This window comes from Ornithodoros turicata, unplaced genomic scaffold, assembly GCF_037126465.1.
Source record: "Ornithodoros turicata isolate Travis unplaced genomic scaffold, ASM3712646v1 Chromosome65, whole genome shotgun sequence".
Taxonomy (NCBI): Eukaryota; Metazoa; Arthropoda; class Arachnida; order Ixodida; family Argasidae; genus Ornithodoros; species Ornithodoros turicata.
Window position 1 is genome coordinate 618,110 of NW_026999387.1, and position 11,009 is coordinate 629,118.

Below are 11,009 nucleotides of genomic sequence, written 5' to 3' on the forward strand. Positions count from 1 at the left end.
TGTGGGGAATGTCGCTCGTGTGAACACACGGTTACACGTCTGTTCTCAAAAAACAACAAGAACTGATGATGAATGTGGAAATTGTCCACGAAAAAGAGACAGTATCTTCTGAATTTGGAGTTGATGGCGTGGTACACCTGACTTTGCAAGCATCTGCATTTTTCTGAGCTTCACTAAAAGAAGAAAGAAAATAGAGGGGTATGCATCCGAAGTGTCAAAAATAATTTTTGTCAGAGTCAATGTAGCGGCTTGCTGCGCGATAAGTACCTTCCTGGCACAGTTGTCTCGCCCCCCCCCCCCCCCCCCCACACACACACCTTCTCCCCCATTGCTTCCCGGCTGTGACTGGTTCCGAGAATCTTTGAAATTCCCATGAACATCTTTCCAAAACGTCGCGCAACATTCCAGGTTCATTTTTATGTGATCATAAGAAATAGTGCGGACCTGGAGAACAAATTAATCAGAACATTTCACGGCCACACTATCCATGTATTCACACGAGCGACATATTCCCAGAAGCGGAAGTTGCGAAAGATGTCATCGCCTTCTGCTGTCAAGTGAGCACTCAGCATTGTCTTCACGTACACTGCTAACCACGGGGAATATGCTGCGCCACAGCCACAAGACATTCAGTAGCAGACGACAAGAAGAGACACTGACGGTGTCGTCTGGTAAGTGTCGTCTGCTAAGTGCGCAGTCCGCCGCTCCTGGTATTCGGCGCCGTGTGAATGCTCAATACTACACGGGACGGAAGTTCTGCTCTGTAAGCAGTGTTTTCGCTTTTTCTTCTGCTACAATCTTCTCTGAGTATGTCGCTCATGTGAATGCATGGGTGCTGCAGCACGAAAGGCATATTTTTGATTAAAAAGCTACGAGATTTGCAGAGATGCCATGTTTGCAGTTTCAGTTACATTCCCAGGTAGATGCCGTCTCGTGGACAATATATAACTAATAGACGACAAATTACCTAAAATTCATTAAGTATTTGTTTAAGGTCTTCAAGGCAAATGTGAGATAGCAGAAGGGGAGCAGTGCTCGTTGACATCAATTACATTATTAATCAATAATGAAACAACCTCACGTCACGGTGGATAATTGTTCTCTGCACTCTGCTGAAGTCAACCAAGCCCTAGAGTAAGTTATTTAAGCCATTGAAATTATTGATTACCAGTAAGTAGACGTGAATACACCTTAAGCACCAAACAATGCTTCATGGTAGTTAAATTGGCTCACTCTATCTCCCCGGCACCGGTGTCGACTGGTGATTTCAGAGATTTTGATTAAGCTGTCTTGGAACAGTGCGATTCTGAGCCAAAAGGCGCGTTGTCGTTATCACTGACCGCCGCTGTGCTACTACGTCGTCGTTAGAGTGAAGTGTCTGTAGAACAAAGGCAGAGCACAGATAAGAGCAAGTGCAAAGAGAGAGTTCGACCCATTTTTGAATCATTAGCGATTCTTTAATACGATGTCGGTGTGGTGGTTTCTACACCTTTTATTTCAAATGTGGAAGGAAAACCTGTGGGCTACACTTTTTTCGTGATGCTGACCAGCACGAGGGAGGCTGGCCCTTTACTTTGTAAGGAGCTCATATAAGGTCCCACGCGTTATGTGTGAGCGATCACATCTGCAGTTACAGTTAGGGTTGACACCCTACATAGCTGAGGCTGATTAGGATACTATTATTATATGTCCCTTCATGAATGGTACCAAAAACTGTCGTTGATCCCTAATCTATACATACAGGGTATTTCTAGCTTTCACAGAATTTTTATGGAAAAAGAGTGAGAGCAGCATAGATGTCTTTTCCCAGTTGAGCTCTACGGCCATGCGGTCATCCCCTCGAAAAAATGGAACTACAAGATGGGCTAATTACCTAAAATTAATTATTTAAATTTTCATTAGGGGATTTCGTGCAAAAGCGAGATAGCAGATGGAGAGTCTATCCTAGATGCAAGCTATTTCACATTGAACAAATCCTGAAACGCGTACGTTTAATATCCAAATGAGCCAAAACCGAAACCACTGCGACAAGGAAAGTGGTGAGTACAGCCAACACCACCCAGAGAAAGAGAGCCTGCTTGCTCATCAACGTGACATAACAGTAGAGGAATTTGGGCTTGCTGGTACACGAACACGATGAAAAGCGCGCAGCAACACGAAGACAAGACACGTAAGAGACACACCACTGCGCTACCGGTGTGTCTCTTACGTCTGTTGTATTCGTCTTGCAGCACTCTTTTCATCGTGTTTGTGACACGACAATTAAGAGTCAGCCAGTCAGGTTCATATTTTAAATGGTTTTAAATGGCCGTAGCCAATCATGAACGTGCTTTCGGTCGTCTGCGATTGAATGTGCCCGCGTACTAAAAGGGAAAGCTTGGAAATAATGCGCAAAACGGTCTCAATCATTTCCTAAGACTGATCTTCTGGAAAGCGTCTTGCCCTTTTTGTCTAAACATTTAGGTCTGCATGTTCCTGGAGAGCTGCAATCATTTGCGGGCTCTCACAACGGTGAATCGCAGTAGGAGACTAAGTCTCTTAATTGAAGGATGGAGAGGAGGCAGTGCACAGGCTTTATCTATCTAGGTAGTGTTAGCACCTATTTCATATCAGAGGGCCACATGCTTTGGAGCACTGGAGATAATTGTAGTACGTGTCGCTAAGCTGGTCAGAGAAACCGCTTTCCAGCCCAGATAAGCTGCAGCGGTGAGGATAACGTGATCCTCAGGCGTGTTTTTTCGGTTTCGGTTCATCTGTGTATCAAAAGTTGAGGATGGATATTCTGGCGTGCGTACATGTTTCAGGATTTTATAAACGTAGTATGGCATTGAACGATAGTCCCTCAATCTCCTACTTCACTTTTGTCCAAAGTTATCTTATAAAAAAAACTTGATGAATTTCGGGTAATTATTCATTTGATAGTTACACACTCTGCCTGCCGTAGAACTCAACTGCAAAAACTACATACACATCGCTCTCAAACCTTTTGTTATAAAAATCATGTAAACGCTAAAAAAATAGGTATTTGTGTGTTTATCTAAGACATTTGTAGTCATAGCAGTTTTAAGCTACCATCTTTCCTGCTGTTGTTTTGCTACTCCACAAAATGCAGAGCATTTCTGCTGGGCTTGACTTTTGAACAAGCATGCAAGAAGGCTACGAAGCTAATAAAAGGAGAGTTCGGATTTGGTTCGAATATATGATCCAAACTACCATGTGTAGAAGCAACTGTTATGGAACAGGCTCATCCACTTGCATAGTTACAAATAACAATCACGCGACAACATAACTTTTGGTTTTGCTAGTACCCACCTTCGGCGATGGTAGTACAACCTCTGGCATGTCTCACTTGTCTAGTATCTTTCGCCCCGGAGAGACATGCACGGTCAAGAGCTTTTTTTTTTTTTGTTGCGAATAATTTTTGCCACATATTGTTACATTTTTATCTCATTTTAATTGACGGAGGGTTAATCTCTTGAACTGAACTCTGAAACATCCAAAGGCAACCTAACGTTTTCTTTGCGGAAATGGGTTCCCCTTGGTCATTTTACTCAGTATAGAATATAATCCAACTGGTAACGCAAAGACAATTTCCAAAATAAATTCGCAGAAAATCCGTGGAAATGAGCCCTTGGCTCCGCCTCTTTTTTGACGACTCTTAGTTTGAGCGCAAAGCTGCGAAGAAAAGAGGTTACATTGACACGACACGCGAGGATAGAAAGCGTTACAAGCCTTACCCAGAGAAGCGTTCCGCTGCTAGGTATCAGCTTTGCCCCCTTTCAGTTTCAGGGTCGCGCAGTTTTTCGTTTTTTTTTTTTTTCGTGTTTTGCTCAGTGTGTTTGTTTGCTTTTGGGTGCGCGTGAACCCGCTCCTCCTGTACGCAGCAGTTTTCACTATGACCGCAGATAGCGGTCTCGCAGTCTTTCTGCACCACCTTATTGTCATGAACCTGTGTGTGTGTGAGAGAGAGAGAGCGCGTTGTATGCACGAACGCCTGTCAGTAGTCTTCTTTTTCCAATTCGTTTGCTTCAACATGCTGCGGGTTTCTTCATATTCAACACACTTCCTGTGTACTTTTATTAGGTTATCATTAACGACTCTTTCAATGCAGAACAGGATACGTTTCCCTGAACAATATAAGACTTAAAAAAAGAAAAAAAAACAGCGAAAGTTGAAAGCAAAACGAAAGGCGTGAAAGCAAAATATCGCCATGCACCATGTGTGGCTAAAAGTGTTCGAAGTGCTCACCATCGGCTCCAATGCACAGGTGGCTCTCCGAATTGTGTCTTTCGCGGCACTTTTTATTTCGGATCTGGAAGGCGACGAGCAGCAAGCAGTAATTTTCCCTACAGGTCAGCGGGTGATCGCGGCTTGCTTTTGTATACTTCGTCTTTGATGCGGCCCCAGAGGTAAAATTCGACCCGCGTGAAGTCAGGAGACCTGGCGGGTCATGACACTGGACCAAATCGGCCAACCCACTTCTCCCGTAACATCTGACGGAGCAGCTGTACTGCATGCCGTGCGCTGTGAGGTGGAGCCCCACCGTGCTGGAACCATACGCGGGTTCGTTCAGCCAGATGCAGGTCATCAACAAGATAAACACGGCATCTAAAATTTCGCTATACTAGCGGTTCGCATTTAGGGATCCCGTGAAAAAGATTGGCCCCCAGTCCCGTTAACCGACCACTCAACAATTTTGTTGAGCATGTTCAAAACCGGTGTTCTCTGAGCAGGAGAGCAATTGAAAAGTGCCGACACCTACTTTCAACTCCTGAAATCGTCATGTTGTTTGGCTCAGTATCGTGACGATAGGTGTCCCCGGTGGCATTTAAAGAGAAATATGACGATCGCGCGCCAAAAGTTACGGCGCTCTGGAGAATGGGCATCTTTGCCAACACGCATTTCGGACCTCTACAAAATTGTCGAAGTGGCCGTTCAGGGGTAGTGTAGTCAGTGAGAATTATATAGCTTCGGTGGATACTCCATGTTGTTGTTAGCTGTTTCTAGGGGTTGGTGGCATTGATTACCAGTGTATCAGGGTACTTGAGACCCATTGAGCTCACTGGCATCCGATTTGTATAATTTTTCAGAATTTCCACAAATTTGTTGCAATTTCAAAATGAAGTGTTGCAACGACCTGGCGCTCGCAGGTTTTACGCTTTTTACACAGTTACCACTTAGACGTATTTCCGCTTGTGACGTGGATCATATACGCCCGTCCGTATAATCCATCTCAGCGACTGCGCGCTCAGAACGACTTCAAGCACTGGGTCTGAACGTTAAATGGGCACCCTTTATCAATAAAGAGAGAGGCAATAACGAAGTGACGTCAGTGAATGACGGTAACAAAAATTTACCACAGTATCTTTTTAATCTCCACACAGTAGTTTTTAAAGAGATAAGTTACACCTCTAGACAAGGATAAAGACGAGCAGTGGCATAGCCACAGGGGGTCTCGAGCCTCCCTACCTGCCACCAAGCGACCCACACAATTCCTGCAAACCCGAGGAGAATGTGGGGGCCCGTGGAGGACGATGAAGACCTGCCTGTGCTGGCGCGCGCAACTGCGCTTGCCAGCCAGTTCTACCGGCACCGTCGTAGCGTGAGGTCATGCACATCTGCCCGCTGGGATATTCCATCATCGCCGGTCAGGGCTCGTGTAGGGGAACTCCACCTCCTCTACATTTGGTGACCCGAACAACGAACAGAATTGTTCGGCGTAATTCCGCAATTCACCACCTAAAATTTTTCGGCAAACCAGCAGCGAACCATCTTCAGGCAGGCAGGTCGCACCAGGACCCCAGTTGTACTGGGGACCCGCATGGAGATCGGAACAGGCTGACTTTTCGGCCTCCACGTGGTTCATGATGGCCCTCCCTGGCACTTCTCCGGCGGTACTGTCGCCCACTCAGCAACACACTCACCCAGCAACAATCAGCTCCCTCCAAGCAACTCAACGTACTCAACGGAATCAGCAGCCACTGAACCACTCAGCACTTACACCTCATCTTTGGAACCCGCCCAGATCGCAGCGCTCTTGTTCCCGCCATCCCGTTACTGCTGCATTAACAGGCACAATCACAGGCCGTGTGTCGAGTCCTCCACCATCCACGAGTCGTCCTCATTCTGCTCTTCATCGTATTGACACAGACCTCAACGGCATGCACCGCTCCGCGTCTGAGAGGTAGTGATGTGGGGTCCGTGGATGACGACAAAGACGTGTCTGTGCTGGCGCGCGCAGCTGCGCTTGCCAGCCAGCACCGGAACCGTCCTAGCGTGAGGCTACGCATATCTGCGCGCTGGAATATTCCATCATCGTCGGTCAGGACTCATGTAGAGGAATACCACCTCCTCTACAAGAACTTAATATATGAGCGGGGGCAGTGTGACGGTCGCGAAAGTTGTTGCAGTTCACGGCGTCTATCCAAGCAGCACTCTTCAATGGTTTTCAAAGTATGACCTTTCCAAAATATTTCCAGTCTCGTGACAACACCTGATTGGTCATGGCACCCTATCAGCGGGGGGGTTCGTATCGAGTCCCGTCTACCCTGGAGGTGTTGCCACTGTAGAGGAATTCGATCTAGTGAAATGGGTCTGCCATTCAATCGCTTTTTGCACACATGCTACAGCCACCAACTCATCAGCAATTACGTGCCAACCTGTGTGCAGCTTTCCTATGGCAGTTGACGGACATTTCCAAGCTGCACTGCATATTTTGGATGAAGCGTATTTATTGGCAACAATTATTACGGTATTGCATTTCTCTAAGAATTGTTATTACTGAAGCATCTTCAGACGTTTATCGGCATTCTTTGTATCTTTGTCAGGTGCGGCCACCAAGTCCACGTATTGAAGATAACCGGGACTACCCTGATGCAGATATGAACCTGAAGATATTGTCACGCGCACACATAGAATGGAGGCCGAAAGGAATAGGAAAGTTGGTGAAGCTTGGTGAATCTGAAATAGAGTACAACATAGACAGCACGAAGTTCCAATTGAATGGTTACCTTTTTGGGCTAAGTGTTAATACCAGTAAGAACCAGCATAGTGACATGGAAATCTGTGCTCAGCTATGCATATATTCCAGTGCGAATGACCATAACCTGGCATGGCCATTCAGTACCCCATACACGATCATCCTCCACCACCCTACTGATGAAGACTTCGTCATATCGAAGGCTGGTGTATTCTCCCCAGATCTCTCTGATACTTATCTAAGGTCAAAAACTCCCAGTAATAACCCTGTTGCGTACGTTTTGATGCCCCTTAAGAAACTTCATCTTAATGGCTATGTAGTCAACGATTCCCTGCACCTGTCGTTTCAGTTGCATACTTAAATGCAATATTGCACTATCTAGTATAATGTATTACCAACACGTCTATTGTAGTGTAGTGTATGTATTACCAATATGATATACCGAGGGCAGTGTATATGATTATGCAGCGTTCATAATTGAAGCATGTTAGCTAGAGAGATTCCAAATAAAATGGTTAAAAAGCAAGCGATCTGGTGGCTGAGATCCATGACGAAAACCCAAGACTGGGAAAAAGAAAAGGAAAAAGTGTCATGTCGTCTGTTTTTCGTCTTTTTCCCAGTCTCGGGTTTTCGTCATGGAGATTCGAAGTTTGGCATGCACTGGCTCGTGATCGTCATCTGAATTTTTTTTTTTTGCAAACAGACAAGAGTACAATAAAAGTAATGAGTAATGACCCGAACATACAATCGAAGAAACGTGTTCACAATAGCGCCTCTACCAATACACCGAAAATACGTGCATCGCGTGATTAATTTCAAGCGGATAACCCCACAATGCTAATCTACAATATGACTGTGTTCTTTATTGTAGTGTTTTCGTAGAATGCTTCCGATCTACTAAAACCCGCTGTTAGCAAGATCTAGAGTACGGTACTCCAAGCGCTGTTTTGCCCCAATGCAATTCAGAGCCGTCAGTGTGGATCTTTGCTTCACCAAATTCGTGTTCTGGGTTCTGGGCTTAGCACACTGCTTTCTTTTCTATATACAGGGTGTTTGCTCTAACGTGTCCCGATATATTTAAAGCGAGCCATAAAAGAAAAGCAAGCTGTGCTTTTCTGCTACTTCAGTGAGAAACAGGTACTGCTTCACTAGTAGCACCTGTTTCTTACTTAACCAGCTGAAAAGTACAGGTCTCTTTTATCACTCGCTTTAAATAAATTTTGTGCATACGTTAGAGCAAATACCCTGTAGAGTGGACAACCAAAGTTGTCCTGATGCGACCATGCATCGCGCTCGCATCGCGCGAAATGTTAAGAGAAACGCATCTAAAAATAAATGCATATAACGCATCTAATGTAAAAGATGATACACCATTTGTTGTAATCTACATTCAACAAGACAACATCGCAGCAAAACTTGTGTGTTAGAAGTGAAATAAATTTGTGAAATTCGAAACATATTTGAAAAAATAAACGTGTCGTGTCGTCCCTCCTTAGTCCCTTTCTCGGGTTCCATTTTCTCGCCATGTATACCAGCTGGCCTGCACCCTTGCCCGTCTTCCATAAACAAATATAAACCTGGGGCTACCGCTTCTTGGTTCAGCATTTTCAACCTGCTTTTCGACCACACTGTACAGCAGCTTCCTCAAACTCATATGGCATCGCGGGCCACATCGATATTAAACTATATCGTGGAGGACCACACAATAAAGAAATGACCGTGATCACTGCAAAATACATGGGAATACAATCAAATAAGATCATGCACAAGAAACAGGAGCAGTGTAGCTATGGTACTGCCGGACAGTGTGTGAACAACTCATTACTGAAAAACTCCACTTCACAGAAACAAATACTCTAAATAAGCTGCAAAATCCAAATAGGGTACTGAATATAAGAAAAGTGATTCGAGAAAAGTATGTACTTCTTCACAAAATGATTCTGATAGTGTTCAGTAGTATAGAAAGCACTATCTGGGAGCAATCTCTGACGTCACAGACCATACCCCCAATATCTGTGAGTATTTCTGACGTCATATTCACGCCTGCGTTGCCGTCAGACGACGTCACTGCCACTCCCGCACGTCACCTTGACATCAAGCGAATGCGCTTCGAGCTGTTTTCAATACATGTCGCCACTAGACGAACTTTTCTCGCCGCATTTCTTACATAATGCCACTGCGCGCTAAAATTTCAATGCTAGACTGTAAACGATTTCACTTTCTGGATGGCGCCACGATAGACCATGTCGACCACAATCAGCCCTGCTAAGTTTAAATGGGTTGAATATTCGCAAACCATTTCAGATTGCTTTTCCACGAATGGCGCCAAATACACCATGCCTCCCGAATCCATTCGGCATTGTCATCAAGAGTTGACGACAAACGCGCCAAGTTTAAATGGTGCTCAGGAACTGATACCAAGCTGAGTTCGAACGATGCTGTCAGATTGCAGATTGCATATAAAAATATGAGAATACAGTCGTGTCTCGTTAATATGTAGAGGTGAATGCTGCTTCTATTTTAAAACAATGGAAATTCTGAGTGTTGGCTACGTGTCTCGGACGGCCTCATTCGTATGCTAATAAAATTGCACTTAAACAGAGAGCCATATACGTCTAAATAATAATTGAAGCCGCCCGCGAGCACTTGCCTGCTGCAGTCTGGCACATGCATTTATACGGCCAACGACATAGGACACTCATGAGCTCGCGTGTGACATAGAGGGATTACTTAGTTGGCCATGGAGTGCGGGTAATGCGTGTACACTCTTAGACATGTGACACTTAATGAGAGGCATTAAAAAAAAGCTGCCTAGAGCAAGCGCCACCGCATGCTCTCTACACAAAGGTTTACAGTGTCTGCTTCGATATGTCTTCTCTCACTGACGTCCTCGGTATAATTTTGTTGATTAAAATTCTTAGCCGTCGAGACTGTCGTGTGCATCAACACATCCTCTTGCATTGATGTCCTTGAAATAACTTTTGCGGTTGAATTTTCTAGGCATTCTGACTGTCATCGGCATCAAATCGTCCTCTTGCACTGAAATCCTCCGGAGAACCTTTCTGGTTGGATTTGATGGGCATGTCGTCTTTACCAATGTGTACTATTGCACTGATGTCCTTTATATTTCTTAGCTATTCAGACTGCCATCTGCATGAACATGCATTCTTCCACTGAAGTCCTGATTTACTGATTAACTTTTCTGATTACATATCTTGGACATTGAGGGTGTCACCTGCGTCAACATGTCCTCCTGCATTGACCTAGAAGACAAGATAAGTTTTCTGACTATATTTGATGGGCATTCAAACTGTTGTCTCTGCCAACATGTGCTCCTGCAATGATGTGGAAGGTCTTTTCTAATTGAATTTCCCCAGGCATTCAGACTGTCGTCTGCATCAGACTTTTCTCTTGCATTGACGTCTTCCACGTAACTTTTTAAATACATTTCTTAGACATTCAGGCTCTCATCTGCATCAACATGTCCTCATGCATTGATATCCTCAGGATACGTTTTCTGACTATATTTGATAGGCATTCACACTGTTGTCTCTGCCAACATGTGCTCCTGCAATGATGTGGAAGGTCTTTTCTAATTGAATTTCCCCAGGCATTCAGACTGTCGTCTGCATCAGACTTTTCTCTTGCATTGACGTCTTCCACGTAACTTTTTAAATACATTTCTTAGACATTCAGGCTCTCATCTGCATCAACATGTCCTCATGCATTGATATCCTCAGGATACGTTTTCTGACTATATTTGATAGGCATTCACACTGTTGACTCAATCAACAAGTGCTCCTGCAATGATGTGGAAGGCATTTTCTAATTGAATTTCCCCAGGCATTCAGACTGTCGTCTGCATCAGACTTTTCGCTAGCATTGACGTCTTCCACATAACTTTTTTAATACATTTCTTAGACATTCAGGCTGTCAGCTGCGTCGACATGTCCTCATGCATTGATGTCGAAGAGCTTTTATGGTTGAATTTCCAAGGCATTCAGACTGTCCTGTTCCACTGATATCCTCC

At 44.6% G+C, this 11,009-nt stretch overlaps 1 protein-coding gene across 1 annotated transcript in view; it reads left to right on the top strand.

Moving 5' to 3' along the window:
* LOC135374478 (caspase-7-like) overlaps positions 1-8,474 on the top strand; it is a 319,855-nt gene extending 311,381 nt beyond the window's left edge. Inside the window, exon 12 of the mRNA XM_064607433.1 lies at positions 6,828-8,474. Within this exon, the coding sequence (XP_064463503.1) occupies positions 6,828-7,340 (513 nt within the window). The 3' untranslated portion in view covers positions 7,341-8,474. The remainder of the gene's footprint in view (positions 1-6,827) is intronic.
* Positions 8,475-11,009: the final 2,535 nt, after the last annotated feature.